At 37.3% G+C, this 24217-nt stretch overlaps 1 protein-coding gene and 1 long non-coding RNA gene across 6 annotated transcripts in view; one reads left to right on the top strand and one right to left on the bottom strand.

Moving 5' to 3' along the window:
* LOC141451719 (uncharacterized) overlaps positions 1 to 19172 on the top strand; it is a 64260-nt gene extending 45088 nt beyond the window's left edge. For both annotated transcript variants that reach the window (XR_012457066.1, XR_012457065.1), the window contains one exon: positions 18153 to 19172. This is a non-coding gene — a long non-coding RNA (uncharacterized lncRNA). The remainder of the gene's footprint in view (positions 1 to 18152) is intronic.
* Positions 1 to 24217, bottom strand: part of LOC141451716 (uncharacterized) — a 275083-nt gene that overhangs the window by 35149 nt on the left and 215717 nt on the right. For all 4 annotated transcript variants that reach the window (XR_012457059.1, XR_012457060.1, XR_012457061.1 and 1 more), the window contains exon 7: positions 289 to 372. Coding sequence is in view for 1 of the 4 variants with exons in the window: in XM_074123285.1 (XP_073979386.1) it covers positions 289 to 372 (84 nt within the window). In the remaining 3 variants the exon portion in view is untranslated. The remainder of the gene's footprint in view (positions 1 to 288; positions 373 to 24217) is intronic.

The following is a 24217-nucleotide window of genomic DNA, read 5'->3' as shown; positions in this document are numbered from 1 at the left end:
CGTTTTGCCTTTCATAAAGTAGTGTTTAATCAACACACGAAATTCTTTTTTGTCCATTTTTTGAAAATCACTCGACTTCCTCGATTCAAACGAATGCCAAACACAAAGAAATAGACCGATCTGGCTGAAACTTGGTGTGTGTGCTTCCAAGAGATGGTACTAACTAAACATAACCTCGATACGCGCCAGTAGTGCTATCTCTCTGACTTTGCATGGACTTTTCAAACGACCCTCGTATAATCATCTTCTTCTAGTTCATAGATAACTAACAATGAAACTTATTCTTACCTTCGTGGGTCTTCATGTGCGCTCGAAGATTACAGGCTAATGCGAACTTCTTATGGCAAAGTTCACAACCGTGCGGCTTGTCCCCTGGCAACAGTCACAAAATAGAAAAAAAAAAATTTATTATTAAAATATGATTTGTCAGAAATATTTGTTTATAATAAAGGTTATTATTATTATTATGAATATATAGGCTTAGTGACCGTAAATTAAGGATTCCAAATTGGCGAGAAATCGGTCCAAATATGTAAAAAAAAAACAACAACTCGTCTTTTTGGCCAACGTTTCGGACAAATTATATTGTCTTCTTCAGGGCCTGTGGATATTACAAATACTGATTCCTCGCCAATCTTGAAGAATCCTTAGTTATTATTATTTCATGTGTCTTAACAACTACAGTGGTCCAAACTGTGTACATTGTTCTCTCGACAACTGGGTTCCATCCTTGGATAGAGAACAGCAAGTGAGAATGTGGGTACAGCCAACTAGACTCTACGTGACCAGAACTCAATGACTAAAATGGTCAGCTTTTCTGCTTCAAGATCTTTTAAAATGGACCGACCTCCATTTTAGCCGCAACGCTTTCCACCAGTTTTTTTGGATTTCATATGATCTTAGCAAACATCAATTTCTCACACCCGCCTTACGCCTTGTCTTCCTGACTGGAGTGATGGATGGACACAATCGAGTATTTGTAAAATAACCTCTGCTTCTTAAGAAAGAATTATAATCTGTTCTTGACTGTTAATTTTTTGTTTGCTTTTTTTAAATGGTAAATTCTAGTTCTATTCTGGGTAGAACTAGAATTTATAGCCTCACTTTAACCTTCTTGCCACATAACCTTCCAAAACTCCTACCTACTCACTCTCTCACTCTCTCTCTACCTCGACAACGAATCAAGTCTCGCCTTACTTTATCGATACAACATATTCCGTTCCTAAGTCTATTTTAGTTGTAAATGGCCAGATTTTCAATCACAAATAAATCCTAAAAATACAATTTTTTTTTTTTTTGTTTTTGACGTAAATACGTCATTAAATTTGCTATCATATGGAGGCAATCCAAAAAAACCTAATGATAACAAAATCGGGGGATACAGTTTGGCATTATAGTTTCGAATCTATCGTCTACATCCAAAATTAAATTAGACCACTGGATAGCTAAAGGATCAAAGAATTCATTACGATAAGCGAGGACTGTGACGCATCGCGCGCGGTGGAGGGGGAAGCGCCGCCATTTTGAGATCATTTTGCTGCGTATCGAGATTTGCAATTTGTGTATTACTTTTGACTCGGAGAAGCTACGATGTTCGTTTAAGTTTTAATCGTCAGCTGTCGTCACACAAACTATCGATTGTATATAAAACATTAGTGTAAAATAGTGACAGTGAATATATAATAAGGTGTTAGAATAAAAAAAATATATAATGTCGGCTTATACGCGTCGAAAAGCCAAAACCAAATACAGAGACCGTATACGGTTGGAAAGGGCTTCTCAAGAGCAATCTAATGGTAATAATAAAAACACCATATGACCGAGTCAAGCTGTGCCGGGAACGTAAAAGAATGAATGCGGCCGAGTGGATCAACGACGACGGTGTCCAGTACATCTGTAGCCGGGGCGGTTGAAATTATGCAAGTGGGCTGATGAAATCGCTTCTACATCGACAACGGACTGTATAAGCATAGATTGTGTTCGATCGTTCGATTATGAAGACACATTGTTTCATCCTAAATACATAAATAAAAATATTTTATATAAAAAAAATATAACCCGTTACGTAAACGTATTCACGTACAACACACAGCCACAGTTTTTTTTTTTTTGTGGGGATGGGTCGCTAAATGATAAATGATAATTTTTACCGACCCAAAACAAGGAAAAAGTGTTACCGTTTACAGTAAAAAAATTTTTTAAAATACTTTTTAGTAAGTAGTGATCATGCGCAGTGATGACCGTGTGAAAGAAGTGCTGGGGCAAGTCACTCTGAAGTTGTACACTCTAAAAGAAGTCCCAGGCCGACACAGAGCCCCATCTCCGTTCCGGGCTTAGCTTATTATAGTGTGCTATAAATTTCACCACTAACAGACCATAAATACAAAGCGCACACATATATGTATATATACGTGTGTATATAATATAATTAATTGCATTTGAACATGTCCAGAAGAAATGCAACCATTAAAAAAGTAGTGGAGGAAAGTAGAAGAATAAGACAAAAAGTTAAGAAATGGTAAATAAAAACAGGGCAACGAAGTGAAGAATTGACTGGGTTTTATTTCTAGTTAATGAAGTATATATAACTACCTTTTAAAGGTGCATCTTGATAATTTAAATGAGAGAGAAACAACGCAGATAAAATGAAAGAAAATAATAAAAAAAAAAATAAAAAAAAAAAATTCCTTTCCAAGATACGAACCTATAAGATTGCCTTACACTCGGCTATTGATAAGATAAATATCTAGCCGCAAACCTAATCCTTTCAATAATTAGTTGGTTTCTTTTTTTGTTCATCTTTTTCTTTTCTTTTCTTTTTTGTATCCCCTCTCTCCATTCAGTCTTTTAATATATATATCTCTACATCCAAATTACTTGCTCCCAATATTCTGGGAGTTCACTTTGGGACGGTTATAACTGTATTTAGTTACTTTTTTTTATATGGATAGCTGGAGATTGTAATCGGATAGCTAAAATACTTTCCTTCCTTCCTCTTTTAAACGGTATTAATGTCATTAAGAACTATGTAGTTTCCTTAGTTTTTGATCAGCATCATCTAGTTAGCGTGCGCGTGTAAATAAAGAAGTGCACATAGGTTTAATTTGAGTATACAGGGTGTCCCAAGCTATATGGATAACGACTTTTTCTCGGAAACTAAGATAGCTAGAAAAAAACTAAAAAAAACGTGTTCCCTTAGTTTTTTGTTAGGAATCCAAATTTACTTTGTAAATTTTTTTCGGTGCTTCCAGAAGCGAGGTACAGGCACCAACTTCATTTTTTCAAATAGGGAGGTGCGGTTTTTATTTCAGAAATAGATTCCTCTATTTTTTTAAAGAAAAATTTACTTGAACGGTTTTTTTCTGTGAGCGATATTTTAGAAGTTATGAATGAAAACATGATTCTTATAAGAAATTTCAAAATGATAATATTATAACGGTTTTTTTGATTGAATAAGAAGGAAAGTACTGTTTTATTATAAATTTTACTCCTCATTAATATTGCAGATCATGCACTTTCCTGCCAATTGCCCCTTACTGCCAAAGAAGTACATTCGGCTTTAACCGACTTACACGTATCTATTATTCTCTGCTTTAGTTCATCTACAGATGCCATCCCGGCTTGATTCTGATGCACCTAGATTTAGAAATGCTTTTAGATAAGCAGAAATGAGAAAAGAAAGAAAAAAGTTATGAATAATCATCTTGTTTTTCAGGTATCCCCAAAGGAAATAGTCCATAGGTGTCAAATCCGGTGAACGAGATGGCCACTGAATCGTCCCCCATGTCGATATAACACCATCAGGCATGTAAAGAGATATCTCGATAGGCTATTTGATGGGCGTGTTATATCAACTCGGGGGGCGATTCAGTGGCCACCTCGTTCACCGGATTTGACACCTATGGACTATTTCCTTTGGGGATACCTGAAAAACAAGGTGATTATTCATAACTTTTTTCTTTCTTTTCTCATTTCTGCTTATCGAAAAGCATTTCTAAATCTAGGTGCATCAGAATCAAGCCGGGATGGCATCTGTAGATGAACTAAAGCAGAGAATAATAGATACGTGTAAGTCGGTTAAAGCCGAATCTATTTCTTTGGCAGTAAGGGACAATTGGCAGGAAAGTGCATGTCTATGCATCTCTAATGGTGGAGGCCATTTCGAGTATGATCTGCTATATTAATGAGGAGTAAAATTTATAATAAAATAGTACTTTTCTTCTTATTCAAGCAAAAAACCGTTATAATATTATCATTTTGACATTTCTTATAAGAATCATGTTTTCATTCATAACTTCTAAAATATCGCTCACAGAAAAAAACCGTTCAAGTAAATTTTTCTTTATAAAAATAGAGGAATCTATTTCTGAAATAAAAACCGCACCTCCCTATTTGAAAAAATGAAGTTGGTGCCTTTATCTCGCTTCTGGAAGCACCGAAAAAAATTTACAAAGTAAATTTGGATTCCTAACAAAAAACTAAGGGAACACGTTTTTTTTAGTTTTTTTCTAGCTATCTTAGTTTCCGAGAAAAAGTCGTTATCCATATAGCTTGGGACACCCTGTATATATATATTTTTTTAAATCTTTTATTGTAACTTACCAGTGCAACAGTTGTTGCAACAAGCAAATATGGTGAAAGAGAAAAGAAATAACGGGAAATCATGATTGGAGAAGGCACCCAGTGGTGACACTCCAGTAACGTGCTCAGCTACACTGCTCACATGATGAGAGAAGATCACGAGACCATCTTCTCTTCAATCTCCTTAGAGGATTACCTGGTAATGTAGAGGAAGATAGGTGTTCTATGAGAGGGTTAGGATGAGCTGCTGTAGAGGAATGAAATTTGAAGAAACGAGTGTTAACAAGAACCTGTAGTGAAAGGGATTTTGAGATCATTATGGATAGTGTGAGGTTAGATACATACAACAGTGCGTTAAGAAGTTTTCGAAGTATTTTTGACTGTAATGCCTGGAGGCGTAGTAAGTTGGAACGCTTAGTCGATCCCCCATACTTCGATGCCCTATGACCAAATGGGTCGCAGTAACATTAGATATAAGAGTCTTTTGTTATCTAGATTAAGTTTCGATCGTTTGTCAAGTAGTCTGGCGAGAAGTTTGTAGCGCTGGTTAGTTTCTTGTTTTTTCAGTCTAGTATGGGGATTCCATGTCAACCGTTTGTCTAGATGCAGTCCAAGGTAGCGTACTTTGTCCACAGCTGGTATAGGAGTTTGGTCCAAGATGACAGGAGGTAGGATTTTCCGTCTGAGAGTAAATACTATAAACTTAGACTTCGTAACGTTGGTTTTGATTCTCCATTTGAAAAGCCAGTCCTGTTGGTGGTTGATGTGTGTTTGTAGAGTTCGTGTAGCGATAAGAGGATCGGAATGTGGAGATAAGGTAGCAGTATCGTCAGCAAAGGTGGAGAGGATAGTATTAGGATGTTGAGGTAGGATGTGAGGATGCTGAGTATATGAGGAGGTTGAGTATATAGAGACTAATTTTTGAACTCTTATCAAAGTTATCCCAGTGGGTAACACTCCCAAATACAAGATGGTTAGTCACTGTCTTCACAAAGGAGATCACGAGGCCACTGTCTCTTTTAAGGCGTCTTGCCCGTGTTGTCACAGGAAGAGTTCTTGAAGAAAGATTTTGAGCTAGAGGATTTATAGTATGAGATTACAGGCTGAAGTGGAGTTTTCTGTATCGTGTTTTCAGCGACTTTGGTGATACGTAAAAGGAATGTTAAGGTCACAGTGTGTATAGTCCAGGTTGGGAGACATAAAATGGAGCGTTTAAGATAGTTCGAAGTACTTTAAAGAGATTGAATCCTTTGGAGATTTTGTGCGTTTGGTTGAACCCTACAGCTCTATTCCATACGGCCCAGATGGGGTTTTAAAATAGAAGTATAAATCTTAGTCTTTTGTTTTCCAGAGAGAGTGTTTTGATCTATCGTCTAAGAGTCTTTTAAGTAGTCAATAGCGTCTGTTTAAATCTGTACTTTTTTAGACTAGTGTGGGTTATCACTTTTAAGATTAAAAGGTTAACAGTGCACATAGGAGTTTCTATTTTCTTTGGGAAAGCTTACGTCTGTTTTTTCCCAGTAAGCTGCTAGTACCAAGTCGCTCTTATTTTTGGACATCGTCTATAACGAGAGAACACTGTACGTCGTGGCCGGTAGTGTGCTAAGGAATTTTCAGGTGTCAATGATGCGTTGATACTGAGCACCGAAATGTACAATTGTTTTAAACTCTACTGGGTATCTACTAACTGCTTCGTCTTTGCCAGAATTTTAGAGACAGAATCTTTTTATTTGGTAATTTCGAAACAATACAATCAATATCAGAATTTATTTTGTAAAACTCGATAAATCGAAGATGATGTCTTTACAAAAAAAAAAAAAAAAAAAAGGAAAAATTACAAGATATATGACACAACGTGTAAGGCAGGTAAAGATACTGCATGACCTTTACATATAAATGCTGTAGATATACTTACTGATAAGTACCTTTACATACACACACACACATATATAAGTTATTTGGTATCGAATAGCCGTGGAAATGAACCTAAGTCCGACGAACATACAGCAGTGGGGGAACAAGTCGCTACCCTACAATAACATTTTGCACTTACAAATTGTATATCTTGTGACCTGCACAGACTTTCTACATGTTGAATGGACAATAATTCTACACTAAAAGTCTTCGATATAACCATGGATAATATTCCAATTGGTAAAGGCTAAAAACAATCTACCCCCACCCTTTCCACGAGAATAATTTATGAAAGCATGGGAACAACAGCTGATTGGCTGCTGTAAATCAGCTGTTCAAAAAGTCCAGGCTTCAGTAATGTACTTTTTTTTTGCAAGTTTTGCTTTCATACCATAAACGTGGATGCTTAGAATCTATAAAATATTTTGTTGGAGTGAGGAATCAAACGAAACAGGGACCAAAATTGGGATCCTAAATATAATTTTTTGTGTTTGATGATACTGCCATCGTCTCCAGGTAATCTGGACTTCGGGAAACACCTTACAACTTCAAAGGTATGGTCCTTAAAATTGGAGAATAAAAATAAATGGAATCAGGGCCCAAGGATTTGGAGGGAACACAACCACACTGAAGCATCGTTTGAGCGTTAACATGGCAAGAGAGGTTATTTGCCTAAATTGCTTAAAAAATATAACTGAGCAATTGGTAGCATAGGCCTTCTTACAGGAAGATATAGGTTCGGAAAGTATCTTCCCAGGTTTATTTATTTATTTTTTTTAAATTTATTTTGTAATTTACAATCTGTATACATTGTATACAATAAATAAATATGGAGAGAGAGATGAACTGGTGCGGGAGGAGAGAAGCTTCCCAGCAGTAGCACTCTCTATAGGAGAGAGGAGAATGTGAGGAGGAGAGAGGAGAGATAGGAGAATAATGGCGTATAGGCCTTCAGCCTACAAGGAAGTCGCGGGGCCACTGGCGATTCAGTCGGCGAGGAGTATTAGAGATGTCAGAGGAAGTGAGAGACAGTACTAGAGGATTAGAGCTAATCGAGAGAATAGTATGGAACTTTTGGTATTTAGTCTTGGCGAGTTGGTCTATGAAGGGAATGTTGAGGTCGTTGTGAAGAGTGAGGTTAGTCACCGTAGAAAGGAGCGTCAGCTATCTGTCGGCAGTTGTTTTGACTGAAATGTTTGTACTGGCCGTATGTTTGTAGGTTTGGCTGAACCCCACACAGCTCTAGTCCTGTAAGTCCACATAGGTTTGAGAATAGTGTTGTATATTGAGCGTTTGAGTTCAATGGGCAATTTGGAGCGTCGTCCAAGAAGTCTGTAAAGAAGTTTCGCACGTTTTGTCATTGCTTGTCTTTTTAAGTCTAGTGTGTCGGTTCCACGTGAGTCGTTTGTCTATGTAGAGCCCAAGGTAGCGCACCAGATCTGCACAAGGAAGAGGATTGTTGTTGAAGAGGACCAGGTGGACAGGAGCCCCGCCGGAGAGTAAACGTGGCATCTTCCCAGGTTAGAGTTCAATATTCTAGAGCTCGAGCTAGGTAGACTGTCAGGAAGGGGAAAATGAAATGGCCTTTAACGGCTGATTAACTGCGATGCAAATCTCTACGTAGCAGTCTTTTTCTCCAAGAGACCAACCTTCCAAAGGGTTAAATCCTGTCCTTCCTTTTAAAGCAAAAGAGGAGAATTCTGGCAGTTTCTCCAGGGAATGATTACAGTAAACGTCAATTGGTCAAGCATCAATCAATATTCATTAAAATACAAATTCACAAAAATTGGGCACAATATTTCACAACTCAAAAGAATGATGTAAAGAATGATTCTTATTGCAGCCTCTAAAATCTCTTCATCAGTTAATACCAAAGAAGAAGTTCAGATCAAAGTCGCATAATAGACAAACAGGAGTTATTAGAAGCAAATAAGCTTTTTGGACATTTTGTTTTTTTGAGAGAGAGGAGAATATTGGATAAGAATGATAAGCAGGGAAGTTGTAATTGCAATAGCAGGACGTATAGAGAGGCGAAGACGCGAGTGAGGCAGCTAAATCAAGAAGGTGGAGAAATAAAAGAAGCGATAAAAGCGATCTGCAAGAGATACGTTAGAGTGGGAGGTAAAAGTAGCGGCATCTAGTGACTGCTGCACTGGCAGTCTGTATAATTGGGAGAGGTACCATATTCGGTAGGGTCCCTTATCTGTACGGTGCAAGTGTTAGTAAAGTATTGTGCCCAGTTGGAATCTCACTGATGGAAACTTCTAGACACAGACTTCCAGCAGAATCGCTACTGGAGAATGTACATAATTTTTAAAGCAAACATTCCCAGTTTTGGAAGGGGATGTGTGTGTATGTGTTTGATTTGGGAGGAGAAGAGATGTCACGCTACTGTTTTTGTACCTGTTGCAGTCAGTGACATCACCGGTTTTGTGAGTGTGTATATCTGTCCGCTTACATGAAGCACCTCACAATTAAGTCTTTGTTCGAGGCCTTCTTCTACATGGAAAGAAACTCGATTACCTTCAAATTTCGAATTTACACTTACTTTGTACCAGTAAAAAGATGAAGCAGGCCATAAATAAAACATCATCTACTTTTCTGATCACCAGAGACCCACCAAACGTATTAAAAACATATTAAAGTAGAAATAAAATGTTTAAAGCAAATGTAGAATAAATAAATGCCTGAAAAAACAGAAACAGAAATATTGCAACAAAGTAAAATGCCCCCCAAAAAAAACCGGAAATCTTATCGCGTGTGTGGGGTAGAGGTGAATACTTTAAATAACAATATACTTTTGATAAAGCAATATGTGTTACCATATATATATATGTATACAGAATACACCGAACCTGCATTCACAACCACATAAATGTCTTATAAAAGTATAAACACATCATAATAAAGATTGTTTTTTAGTATGAGTAAGCATCTTTCTCTTTCTTTTTATCACTATCTTTCTCTCTTTATTTCTTTCTAATCTTTTTTATCATAAATATAAATTTTATTTATTTTTTATACATGCGTTTTATTTTATTCAATTTTATTATCAACTATAAAATATTCTATCAACACTTAATAATCGTCTATTCTTAGGAAATGAATAAATAAATATCTTTCAACATTGTTTGGATAAGAATGCGAACGCGTGAAATAAATATAAAAAGTATTATTATAAAATGACTCCATCAAAGAGAACGTTGCAAAAGGAGCCATAAAAGTGACCCACACGATAACAGTGCCAACTTACAAAAGAAAGTACCAATGACAATTTGGTAATGCCAATTTTTGAAGGCGAGCTTTACCGTCCAATTACCAAATTTGTTCTTGTGGACAGAGGCGACTCTGTTATGACTAGAAATCGAATCCACTAAACCAACAATACATCTTAGCTTTGCGGATTTAGCCTATAACCGCTCGGTTAATGGGGTGCCTTACAAGATTAAAACCATTAAATAAAATACAAGGTCTAGTCTAGAAATTGAATCCACTAACCAACAATACATCTTAGCTTTGCGGGTTTAGCCTATAACCGCTCGGCGCCTTACAAGATTAAAAACATTAAATAAAATCCAAGGTTTAGACTAGAAATCGAACCCACTAAACCAACAATAGCTTTGCGGGTAAAGCCTATAACCGCTCGGTTAATGGGGTGCCTTACAAGATTAAAACCATTAAATAAAATACAAGGTCTAGTCTAGAAATCGAATCCACTAACCAACAATACATCTTAGCTTTGCGGGTTTAGCCTATAACCGCTCGGCGCCTTACAAGATTAAAAACATTAAATAAAATCCAAGGTTTAGACTAGAAATCGAACCCACTAAACCAACAATAGCTTTGCGGGTTTAGCCTATAACCGCTCGGTTAATGGGGTGCCTTACAAGATTAAAACCATTAAATAAAATACAAGGTCTAGTCTAGAAATCGAATCCACTAACCAACAATACATCTTAGCTTTGCGGGTTTAGCCTATAACCGCTCGGCGCCTTACAAGATTAAAAACATTAAATAAAATCCAAGGTTTAGACTAGAAATCGAACCCACTAAACCAACAATACATCTTAGCTTTGCTGGTCTAGCCTAAAACCACCCAGCTAATAGGGCGCCTTACAAGATTAAAACCTTTAAATAAAATCCAAGGTTTAGACTAGAAATCGAACCCACTAAACCAACAATACATCTTAGCTTTGCTGGTCTAGCATAAAACCACCCAGCTAATGGGGCGCCTTACAATATTAAAACCATTAAATAAAATACAAGGTCTGGTCTAGAAATCGAATCCACTAACCAACAATACATCTTAGCTTTGCGGGTTTAGCCTATAACCGCTCGGTTAATGGGGTGCCTTACAAGATTAAAACCATTAAATAAAATACAAGGTCTGGTCTAGAAATCGAATCCACTAACCAACAATACATCTTAGCTTTGCGGGTTTAGCCTATAACCGCTCGGTTAATGGGGTGCCTTACAAGATTAAAACCATTAAATAAAATATAAGGTCTAGTCTAGAAATCGAATCCACTAACCAACAATACATCTTAGCTTTGCGGGTTTAGCCTATAACCGCTCGGTTAATGGGGTGCCTTACAAGATTAAAACCATTAAATAAAATATAAGGTCTAGTCTAGAAATCGAATCCACTAACCAACAATACATCTTAGCTTTGCGGGTCTAGCCTATACAACTACAGTAGCTACTTTGGCGCCTTAACAATGAGGTTTATTTACTCTCTACGGAATAAATTTTAGCCAAATTTGATAGGCTATTTAATTAAAGCCTAGTAAATTATGGCTAAAAGAAAGGTTGTTAAAAAGGCAATATCTAATCCAAAAGAAATTTTCTTCAATAACGCAGACCAAAATGGCTGCCTTCAATAAACTTTATGTGCAATATAACAGGAAATGCATAGTAAATTTTAAACGGATGGAGCGCTACCAGATAACACAGAGCTCCTCAGGGTATTCTCAATAGTTGGCGAAAACATTATTCGATAATGTGGGTTTAACACCATTTTTTTTTCTTTTCATTCATAAAATTTTTAAATTTCAACTCGACAGAAATTCAAGCGCGTTCTAAAAAAAACTAAAAAAAAAGACTTTTGTTCAATGAAGTACTAAAGATGTTTCCTCCAAAAGTATATACTTCTCAATTAAAAAAAACAAAACTAGATATGAAAACAAAATAAAACCAAAACTTAGTTTAGAAGAAATAAGATTAGGTGACGAAGGCGGGTTTCGTGTACATGTAATGAATTTACATAAACATCTACAACAGTTACTTACAACACTTTTAACAACTTGAGCAAGAAAAGTGGCATTGTGTAGGTGTATACAGGGCGCACAGGTAAAGTGTTTATAATCAGGAAAATAACAGCTAACCTACACTCAGACAGAACGGAGCTAACCTACACTCAGACAGAACGGAGCTAACCTACACCCCTAATACATACAAACAAATGTATACGTAGCCTCTATTATTGGACAATTATAACTTTATATAGATTTGTCTGTATTAAATGTAGCTGTATTATATATTTGTTTGTCATGTATTGGCTAGAAAGATTCTCATTATATATACATGATTTTTATACATATTATACTTCTAGAGAAGATCGGCGCGATGATTAAGAGCACAACGGGTGAAATCAGAAACAATAAGAAGGCTCATGGAAGTGGTCGACGACGTAATAGTCCGGAATCTACCAGACAGCTTTAACTTGGTATGGTCACATACAGAGAATGGGAGACGACGGATGGCCCGGGAGATAAGGTGGCAACCACCCTTTAATAGAACCAGAGGCCGACCGAGGCGGGACTGGTCAGCAGTGCACCCAGGAGGTTATGGCCGGCTGGGGACTGCGAGACATTGATTGCCAGGATAGAGTGGTTTGGAGGGATAAGATCCTGTGCAGGCAACCTTCGGGAGACGCCTGAGTAATAGTAACAGTAGTAATACGAGTATATCATACGTACAATAAGCAATAACTTGTCAAAAAGTAGCTCTATCTGGATATACTTTCTTTTAATCTTCTTAAGAAGCAATATCTCCGAAGATGCGGCCAGACTAAGGGGTTTTCCTTAATTAAAACCTTAACTTTTAAGCCAATGTTGGAAGAAAGAAATCGTAAAAGAAAAGTCAACTACAAGGAACATTATAGAAGAGACACCGGTAAAATTAGAAAAGTAAAGTTGTAATGGGAAAGTAAAAGTAAGGAGGTATAATAAACAGTAGCCGAAGAATGTGGCAGAAGAGGAGGACGAGGTGAAGAAGAAAAGATAGGGGAAAGGATGGTACAGAATATATAGGGAAGAGAAGTAGCAGGTCTCGTAGGAGATTTGCCTCTGTGAAGCTGCGCCGTTTGATGTGGACCGCACTCTATTGTTTGTATTTTAATTAGGCCACATTCAAACGTCAGCCGGCGTCACTATACCGACTAAGATACACACGCGCGTACGCCTGTGTCTGTGTAAGAAAGACTGTATTCTGCTGTACTCCATGGGGATAAAGCTCCCACAGCGGTGACAATGGGACACTGGCCAAGAAGCTGCTCCTGAGTATGCTAAACATCCTCAGCGGATGTCTGGGCCAGGGACTGCCGCACTTCTTGTATTCTATACCGTTCTCCCCGATTTAACAGAAATTCTGTTCAAGAAAAGGTTTATTTGGCCAATAGCAACACTTTCTCTCGCTTTTCCTTGCAAGCTCAATGACTTCGTAGTTTTCCTTTTTTTTTTACTTTCCCAAACTTCTTGTAAGAGTATTTTCTTCATTATGCCAGGAAGTATGGCGTACTTTTGGAGAAAAGCTAGTTTTAAGCTGCATTTTTTGACGATACAAGATCACTCTTGCATGGTCTTCAAGTTGTAGACCAAACTAGCGATTAGTTGCCATCAGACTAGATAAGAGGGTCAGTTTCTGGACCACTAGTGGATTGAACTTGAATGCCTTAAGATAACCAACTCTCCAGTCCGAAAACTCCAAAGGTAAGGATGTCCCATGGTACAGTTGCCAGTAACTCAAAAAATAAAGTAACGTAATGCCTTATTTTCATGCTAGTTTTAGGTCCAACTATCAAATTAGTTTATGTTTCTGGAAGAAGGCGACTAGATAATACGTATACTTAAAATATTAAATTCTCCTAGACCGAAAATCGAACCCAGCCTAGTACCACACTTCTAAGCTTTGTAAGCCTCGTCTACAATCTCTCGTCTAACTGATAACATACAAAGAGATACAATTTCCCAGTGTTGGATATCTAACCGCCTAAGAAGTCTCCAAATTTAGGTTTCACTGACCCTTTCTGAGTAACAACAAATAATAGTCTCGGAAATTGAGGGAGAAACATGGGCCACTTCCTGTATAAGGGGTGGGAGAAAGTGAGAATGTGTAGCTATTTCCTGCCAAAAGAAATTAAAAAATGAATCAATCAAAATAAAATATTAAATGAAGCATAATTATGTTACGAAATATCGTAAAGCGCTGATATATTGTATCTTACGCACAGGAAGAGGAAGACTGATTGATTTATAGGCTTAGGAATGCATTTATTTGTGAAGAAATAAGTATTTATTTCAAGTGATAAGTATTTATGTATATGTATATAAGTATATAAGAAGCTGGTTTTTTTTTTGGTTTTTTTTAATGTTGGGATATTTTTTTTTATTCAGTTAAAGTTGGCTACCTTGGCTACCCGTCTTAACGATTAGGGAATATGTGAAGACCGGTCTACGTAGTATAATTTCTGTTTAGCCAGCAACCTCTCTAACGTGGTCAGTTCTCCACTTCTTCTTCTTCATCTTCTTCTACAGACTGTTGCTCGTGTTTTACCGTTAGATGAAAGGCGTTCAGAGTTTTTTTAATATGTAGTGGAGAAGGTATCAAGAACAGGGTGAGACTGTGAGAGATGAAGAGAGAGGAAGAGAGAAGAGATCAGATCAGAAGAGCGTAGAGAGTACAAGTTAATTTTTGTGCCTAAGGCTAACGCGTTCAAACTATCCAACAGTATCTAAGCTTTAATCATACGTTGTCCTATGTAAAAGGTAACTACTACCAGTAAAGAGGATAGAAGAGGGATGTCCAAACTACTTCTTGTGCGTGTGGAAACTGTTCAAAAAATGAGTCTGTACGTATGTGAGTGTATCTGAATGTGAGTGTTCTCTGGCTAGATAGAGAGAGGTAGAGAGGAAGCAAAGCGGAGGGGTTTAGATGTAACATGAATGGATTTGTTTTTTAGCTAAAGGTAGCTCTTGAGCTGCGAGCAGAACTGTACGCGCGCACGCGCACATCGGAGCACGATGATGAATGGTCCAGCTACTTTAAACTACTACCAAACTACTTCCACAGACAAGAAGTTCCACCTCTCCTTTACATCGTCTCTAGCTCTCTTTCTCTTTTTTTGAAATGTGTTTTTAATCGGTGCGCTGTAGCAACTACTGGTCCAGTCCATCACCACCAGAGTGAGTTTAAAGCGCTATCACTCACTCTCCGTCCACCAGACTGCACCCACATCGCTCACTTCTTTTACCCGGGCTCCTAATAAACATCGTAATCTATATTATATATTATATATTAGTCTATTTCTTAAATTATTTTCTTCTACGATTTATTATCATGACTATTTTTAGGATTTAAGGCGCGTCAACAACTGAGGTTATTGGCGGCCGGAGCTTTTTTCAGTGCACTGCTGGTCCTCCAGACTGTGAGCTGCAAGAAGTTGCTAGGAAGAGAAAATCTAAGGGTCAGCAGCTGGATTCGAGCCCGGGACCTCCGCGTGGTAAACTAATACGCTAACCGCATAGCTAATCCCTTCCTCTTATTATTATTACCGTCCTGGAATGGCAGGCGGCCTGGGACGAGGAACCGCCTGGCTTATCAGAGACATAGGCATCTGGATAAGGCGGTCGTTCGGAGAAGTGGATCTTCTACCTTACCCAACTCTTGGAGTGGGCATGACCTTTTCAGAGATGATGGGCAAGGAGGCTATATTGTCCAGGAATGAGAGATGACGCGTACCATACTTTTTTTGTGTGTGAAAGGTGGGGTCGCCCCAGAAGAGATTTGGAGCATATAATCGGGCGGTTGACTCCAGAGATGCTGGTAGAGACGATGATCTCTTGTAGGACTAAATTGGTCGCTAGAGGCTGGTTTTGCAAGAGTAGTACTCGTCTCTAAAAAAAAAAAAGTAGAGACATGGAATACAATGTGAGCAGGGTCGCCTGAGTAGGGGCAGGATTGAGGCCTAGCCTGATGTGATGCTGAAATCTCAGCAAATCCAGGCTAGGCCTGGAAGTAGAAGGGTGTTTTAGCCGATAGGCCGCGAGGGAGTCCATCACAATGTGCGTAAGTTGCATTTCACCCCTCTTTATAAAAAAATAAATAAAATAATTATTGTTACTATTATTATTTTCTTTCATGATTTAAGGCGCTAAGGTTATTGACGCCCGGAGCTTTTTTTTCAGTGCACTGTCGGCCTCCGGACAGTGTTCTCTCGTTAAAGCAACACTGTCCATCACCGGACAGTGAGCTGTAAGAAGTTCCTTGGAAGAGAAAATATTTATTATTACTATTATTATTATTATTTGCACATCATAACAGAGAAGTTCTTTTGAAACAGATTACAATCTTGAAACTCCTTACGTTAAATTAAAAGAAAAAGGAAACAAAAAAAATCCGCAGCAAACAAGTTATCTTTAATACTCGCAATATCTGGCACCGCAGGCTCAGTCAGATCAATAATGGTAAGACCATCCTGCCATACTTTCTAAGCGGAAATCAAATTACTTGTGACAAATCGTCCACTAAATTAAAATCCCAAAACTTGAGCGATTTAAAGAAAACAATCTTAGTAAGATATGATGACGTTAAAGGAAACAGTTAAATCAAAGAAATAGTGTCGAAAAAAAAAAAATGTTTTAGGAAATGACAGCAAACTCGATAAACAGTTTTCGTGTAGTTGTGTATTCCTCTTTTTCGAAACAATACTTTTTGTTTCTCCCATAAGTAGCCTAATACTTGGTCTGGAATGGAACTTCCATTACAGTGTGGATACTTGAAAGGCAACTTCCCTTTCCTCTATAAAATGATAAGTTACAGGAAAACTTCCTAAGTTATGGTAACTTGAAATCATGTTCGTGTTAAGTTTCCCCCCCCCCAAATCAGAAAACTAATTTAGGAGCTAGTTTATCGCTCGGTACTCTCCCCAGGATGACGCTACTTCCGTTTCAATTGCTGAAGAAGAAAATAAATTGAAATTGTAAAGGACAGATAGAGAGCTGATGATGTTCTCCATCTCTTTCACTGATACTCTCGAGAGTAGAGGCGTATATTTCACTGTACACAGGACATCCCACTCGTACTTTCAAGATAACTCATCAATACTTTAAAAATGTAGCCCCAACAAAACTCTTTAGAAGAAGAAATGATATGCTACGACTAATTTAAAAAAGGAAGTTATAACTCTAGCGGTTAAAAAACGAGTTTAGAACGGAAGCTGCGCGTAGTAAATAAATTTAAAAAAAAATTATTAGTTCGCCATTTTTAGTTTCCAATAGGGAAGTATTTAGTGCGCCAAAGAGGATAGCTGTTGGTACGAAGTGAGAGGGGCTCTCTCCATGCCTCTATCTTGAAGCGATTAAAATATAAATTAACTTGAAAGCTCCAAGAGTAACGGTAGCTTTACAGCCGACCGGACTACCAATCTCCAGTCCTCTGTTTGACAAAATTATTACCAACTACACTATTTACCAGTTAGCTGTTTTCTCAATCAATAACTTTCCTTATCGATCGGTGTGAAACTGATTAAACTGAATAGTGTAACTGATTTCAGGAAGTTAATGAGGAGAGATGTTAGTACAATAATACGACTATAACATGGCGGTCATCATACTTACATCAAAGTATACCATAACATAATTTTCTTCTTTTTTCTTTAATCTAAAACTAGAAAAATACTGTCCTGAACATATTTTAAAACTCTGGTCCCAAGTTGGAAAAGTGGGTCGTAAAAAAGGCCTAAAAACATTATGGGGGTTTGTGTGGTTACTAAGTGTGTAAATTATACTCTGCTAAGGTTACAACAATGGCCATCTGAATCTGTGGCTCTCTTCATAATGTTATATGTATATATAAATAAATATAGTAAAAAAAAGAAAAAGTAATGTAATCGCCTATTTTTGTCAGGCGGGGCTTAACGTCCAACTACCAAATTAAGTGTCGTGTACGGAGGCGACTAGCAAACATACTTTACTGTAAATTTCTTTTATTAAACATTAGATAAAATCCAAGGCCTAGACCGAGAATCGAACCCAGTACCACAATGCATATTACCTTGCAGGTATATAAATAAATATATATCTATATAAGAATGTGACAAAAGTTTACGCGATTTTTTTGACTTTCACTTAGCTGAATTAGCTGAATAATCAGAGCGTCATTAGTGTTACGTCATTAGATCACTTAATGCTGATAACTTGAGATTCATTTTTGCAGTATGTGAAAGCAGATATTCCCTGTGGGAAATCCAAAATCTAAAATCTGCTAGATTTACTCTGAGAACTCTAAAGATGAACAGTAGAAACTAATTAAGAATCAAATAACGTAGAAATTGAATCTAAATTCATTAATGTTAATTGTTTTGATCTTTCTCTTTCCAGAGAGAGAGAGACAGAGAGACACAGAGCGAGAGAGAGAGCGGAAGAGAGCATTCCATAAAGAAGGCGGCGGATCTACAGCAGGTCATTCAGTAGAAAGGAAATTATGAGATAGGTTTGAAAATAATAGGGCGTGGTGATTTCAAGAATAACTTAGAGGACGTGTTTTGTGCCAGTGTGTGTGTGTGTGTGAGACAGGAATAGGTAATGGTTTTAGAATTAACTGGTAATTGCTTCTTGAAGGACCTGTAGGAGGAGAAGGAGGAGATGAAGAAGAAGAAGACCAGTGTAGTCTATATAGTAGGCTAACTCTTCATTATCATAAGACACGGGCCAAGATTGAGTATATATGTCTGTGTGAATGTTGGAGAAGCTGGAATAGTAATACAAGGTACCTAACTGGAGGATCCAGCATGCCGCCCAGCTTCCTTCTCATTAAATCTCCTAATCATACTGTTCACCAGCCCTAACAACACACAGCATTCTTCAGTCCACTTCGCTAAAAACATTGTTCTTTAACAATCTCTAGTTTACAGTTTTATTCATTATCTGCAAATATCTTTTAGCTAGTTAAATAGATTCAGTTCTATTATCAACGGCAACAAAAAATAATGAAAGATTGATGTTTTTTACCTGATGACCGTTTCTAAACCACTTTTTGAACCAACTAATTCAGAGTCTACACCAGCCAAAAGAATGTACTATAGATTAGCCATAAAAAAAAATAGGAAATCGAATACAGAAACACAATACGTCACAGTTTTACGGACGGAAACATAAGCGAAGTCGAAATCTCTACCCCAAACTGTCTAATTTACCTCTGAGGATGGCTGAAACTCCGAAACCGGTCAGTAATACAATGCTACGACGGATGGCTCCAAAGATATTTAGCCAGTACTGCGGATCTAGCCAAATTTTCAAAAAAAAAAACTTAAATGTTATTTTAAATTGTATTTACCACAACGATGTATTTGAAGTCGACCTAGTCCTGTCCTAAACTTGGGAAAAATAAATACTATAATAAAGAATGAAATTGGCTATACTTTCTCTTCCCTTTCAAATTCCTTACTACTTTGATCAGTGCTAACTTCCGGTACAGAAAGGGCACATGAAGATGAAAAATCTCTGTATTCTGGTCACAGACTCTTTGCGTACTAAGTCTAGTAAGTACACTACCTTATCAGCTCAGCTGGTGAATTTTCTTCTTAATATTATTCACGTATTAGATCTTCTATTGACGTAGCACAGCAAACCGGAAGTCACTCTTCCAGGACACAGATTTTGGAAAGGAAATATAGACAACCGCATTGAAAGATGCACAAACCATGGACCTGCATCATATTTTTATTTTTTGGTCAGAAACGCATAATCATGGTACAGAAAGTTTTGATCAACTCAAAACATGAATTTCCGGTGAAAGAACGCCAAAAAAAAAGAAGGCTACTTTCGAAGATGTAAAGAGAAATAAAGAACAGAGAAAACTATCTTAAAAGAAGATCTGTAAAGCTTTTTACGTCAAGATGGCAGATTGTAATTATTCGACAGGAAAAAGATGAATAAATAAATAAAAATGGAGCTCTCATCGAAAGAGTAACACCGGAAACTACCCAGATATTTGAAGATTTGGCAGAAATTTTCTTGATTTTAAATTATCGTTTATTTATGCTATAAATCAGGAATTGTACACTCTCTTCACGGATCCTGATATAGTAAAAGTGATAAAGCTTGGTAGACTGCGAATGGGCAGGACACATAGCTAGGATGAGTGAAGATGAGATTCCTAAGAAAGTGCTGGAAGGAAACATGCAAGGATCCAGGAGGGTAGGCAGGCCAAAGCTGCGCTGGGAGGATAGTGTGGCAAAGGATGCTGCATCTTTGCTAAGATTCCGAAACTGGAGGGCGGCTGCGCAGCAAAGAGTTGCCTGGCGGGCACGTCTTGAGGAGGCCAAGACTCTGCATGAGTTGTAGCGCCAGTTAAGAAGAAGAAGAAGAAGTTTATTTATGCTATAATCAGCGCGTTGGCGCTATAAGTAACAGTGATAACAGAGTAACAAATGAAGTTTACCCAGTTGTAACACTCCCAAAACAGACTATTAGTCCACTCTCTTCACTTGAGAGGAGATCACGCGACCACTGTCTCTTTTAAGGCGTCTGGTCCGGGTTATCAGGAAGTGTTCTACAAGAAAGATTTTGGAGCTAGAGGATTTATATGTGATTACAGGTTGAAGTGGAGTTTTCTGTATATTGTGTTTTCAGCGACTTCGGTGATAAAAGGAATGTTAAGGTCAGTGTGTATAGTCCAGATTGGAGACATACGAGAATGGAGCGTTTTTCAATAGTTCGCAGTATTTTAGATTGAATCCTTTGGAGATTGGAGCGTTTGGTTGGACCCCTTAGTAAAGAAAAAGTAAAATTTATAATTGACATAATCAAGAGCTCTCTGTTAGCAAATTGGTCAAATATTATAGTAGTACTTGAATTTCCCTTTTAAAAAACATTGACGAACAGTGATTGAACGAGTCATAGTCAAATTCCGAGAGACTATCTATAAAAAAAACTCTAGTGGAGACACCAGGGTAATAATAAGATAAGATGATGTTAGTGCCTAGAGGATGATATTGCTGATGATAATGAAAGCGTGCTGCTGGTGATGATGAAGATGAAGAAGAGATGCATGCAGTAATCCTAGGGGGCCAGGTTTTCCTTGTCCAGCCAACATCAGAGTTGGTTAAATGTCCGACAGTAAGTAATAAAGATATCAAAGGCAGTCCAGGCCGGCTAAACTTGTCTTCATAATGGTGCCCAGTGGTAGGGAAATATATGAGGAGCTGGGTAATATAAAAGATCACCTGGACCCTCTTGGGGGCTCCGGATATCACAGGATGCTGTAGATCCAGTTTCTTCAAGTTGCCGCCGTATAGAAGTAATAAACCACTATAAAACTAATGGCCACTTCTCTCTCCTAGTATATAGATATATTTTTTTTTCCTTTTACGAGCAAATTGTCTCTCTCTAGTTTAATATTACTTTCTTTTTTCAAAATAAATGCAAAATAATAAAACAGTGAATCGCTGCTCTCTAGATAGATTTTGTTTTAAATTAAGTGTTTACAGCGACAAGATGAAGTAGAGGGCTTACTAGCCAATGATAGTTTTGCATTTCAAGAAAATTACGTTAATAAATTTTCTCCTCCTATTGGCGGAAGTAGGCTACAATCTTATGGAAACGGAAATGGCATGAAAACAGAATTCTAAGTTGGAACTTCCTTTTATTTGCAGATATTCTAGGATTACGAAATTCACTAATTCGTTATTCGATTTAAATTATTTAAAAATATCAAAATGTAATATTAGCTTCTTAATTTTTAGGTACCGAAACATTTTAATTTTTTTATTTTTAATTTATTTGCTATTCACAATCTACAAAGAATAGAATTCGTAATAAGTGAATAGGATAAAGGAAGTCTTCCTGACTGGATCAACATGAGGAGAGAAGCTGCCCACCGGCAACACTCTCGCTGGAGTTTCTTACTTTACTGGAGATTGTCACGAGGCCAACAGCGTTTCAATCGTCGTGGAGGACGATCTGGAATCGTTGTGGAGGCGAGATTTAGAACAAGAGGATTGGTACAGAATGGAAGAGAGTCAAAGAATTTTCTATACTTAGATTTAGATTCGTCAGTTATATATGAGATTTTGAGATCGTTATGGAGAGTAGAGTTAGAGACATAAAATGAAGAATTTGTAATCTGTCGGAGAATTTTTGATTGGAAGGACTGTATTCTTTGTGAATTGGAATGTTCGGTTGAACCCCACAGCTCAAGTCCGTAAGTCCAGATCGGTTTAAGTACACTGTTGTATATTAGTCGTTTATGTTCCAGTGGTAGTTTGGATTGTCTGCCAATTAGACGTAACAGTAATTTGTTTCGTCGGTTGAGTTCTAGTCTTTTCAGTTTAGTGTGCGGATTCCACGTTAGTCTTTTGTCGATGTACATCCCAAGGTAGCGAACTAAATTAGCAGAAGGAAGAGGAATTGAGTTAAAATTTAAAGTGGGACAAGAATTACGACGCAGAGTAAAAGTTATCTGTTCGCACTTTTGAGTATTGAATTTGACTCTCCACTTTTTGGCCCAGGGTTCTAGTTTGTTTAGATGATATTGTAGATGAGAGGAGGCAGTAGTGGCGTCTGAGTTAGAAGAGAGAATAGCAGTATCGTCAGCGTAAGTGCAGAGCATTGTGTTTGAGTCAGTTGGTAGGTCAGATGTGTACACAGTATAGAGAAGCGGTCCGAGAATACTTCCTTGAGGTACACCAGCCCGTGCCAGAGAGTAGTCGGAAGAGGCAGATCCACAACTTATCTTAAAGAAGCGGTCGGTAAGAAATGATAGTATAATCAAGTAATAAGTTGATGGAAGAGCACTCTTTAACTTCCACAATAGTCCTGGGTGCCAGACTCGATCAAAGGCCTGAGCCACGTCAAGAAAGGCCCCCACAGCAATATTGTTTCCGCTCCAGAGAGGAAGCAATGGCGTCTACTACTCTGTGACACTGGTGAATAGTGCTGTGCTGTTGTCGAAAGCCAAACTGATATGTTGGAATTACAGTCGCAGATTCCAGAATAGGGTAGATGCGTTTAAGTAGAAGTTTTTTAACAATTTAAAATTAAAAATTAATTCACCTAAATTCTTTTTCTTATTTTAACAGCTGTCTTAGATTTTAAATTCTTTTATTAAATAATCGTATTAGAGAAAAATGTAATCTATCGATTCAAATAGATTAAACTATGTTTGGTTGCAAGTTCCAAAATGCGGAAATATAAATGCGACATATTAATTAAGATAATGAGCTATTAAACCTTTGGCTCTTGGAGATAGTAGCGCAAAAAGAACTAGTAGGGAAAGTACCTCAACCTCTTTAGGTAGAGGAGGTTTCATCTACTAGATCCAAAGGGGGCTGGCCTCTTGTGGCTGGGGTTCCTTGGGGCACAGATCCCACGTCCCGCTTTTGTAATCTTAATTATTAAGATGTGAAATATCAAATTAATATTCGTAAACATGAGCTATAAATTAAATATTACTGAACGAATTTTGTACGGAATAGTTTTGAGATCGTGTAAAATTTCTAATTGCTGATTTTTGAACCGGAAATTAAAGTTCAACCAAGTACCAAAAGTTGTAATCATGGTTTGTGAAGCAGGAAGCTCAAAAACTAGTGCACCCCTTTAAAAAAAAACCACTTCCTCAAATCACGTAAAACGTGATTACTATTTTTAATTGAAATAATAACTAAATCAAAAAGTAGTTTCTTAAAAAAATAAATAAATAAAAACTAAAAAACCAATTTATTCCATTTTAGAATAAAACAGATGAGGCTTTCAAAGCGTACGTGATGGTCACTTAACAACGCGAAAGCATACAAATTAGTCAGTGTCAGACTGATATTAAACGCGCTTAGCAGCTCTGTTTCAGTTCAATCGCCCAGTGAGTTCAGCTAGTGTTCAATTTAGTCACGTATCCATAATTCACTTCCCTAACATCATCTAATCGATTTAGCCTCAATCTAATTCAATCTCCTCCTACATTCATTGAAAAGTATTCAAATTAAATCGACTTTCCTTTATTAAAAGAATAATTTTTATAATCGTTTTATGTTCATTAAATGGTGATTTAAACAGTTGAATGAGCAGGAACTGAGAGTCAAATTATTCCTGATCGAAAATCAATTTGCATACCATTGATTAGTGTATAAAGAAAATTATTTCAATCTAGTCAAATTTTCCAGCGATCTCCGAGAAAGACATTTTCAATTTCCATGAAAATGAAATGTGTTTTTAGCCCATGGTTCTGTATGAGAACTAAAACTTGATATGATGAAAAAATAATTGCCATTTCAGTCGAGTAAAATTTATTTTGCCGACCTTTCGACCTAGGGACTAGGTCATCTTCAGGGCTAGTTTATAAAGTGATATTTTTACATAACAAGGCTGGTGTGTCTTCTGTGTCACACTCAGTCCATGAACAGACAAGACAGAAGACACACCAACCTTGTAATGTAAAAGTATTACTTTCT

The sequence above is a fragment of the Rhodnius prolixus genome, unplaced genomic scaffold (genome assembly GCF_049639745.1).
Source record: "Rhodnius prolixus isolate KJV_2025 unplaced genomic scaffold, Rpr scaffold_14, whole genome shotgun sequence".
Lineage (NCBI taxonomy): Eukaryota > Metazoa > Arthropoda > Insecta > Hemiptera > Reduviidae > Rhodnius > Rhodnius prolixus.
Note: the sequence above shows the minus strand (reverse complement) of the source record. Positions and strands in the feature narration are given on the sequence as shown.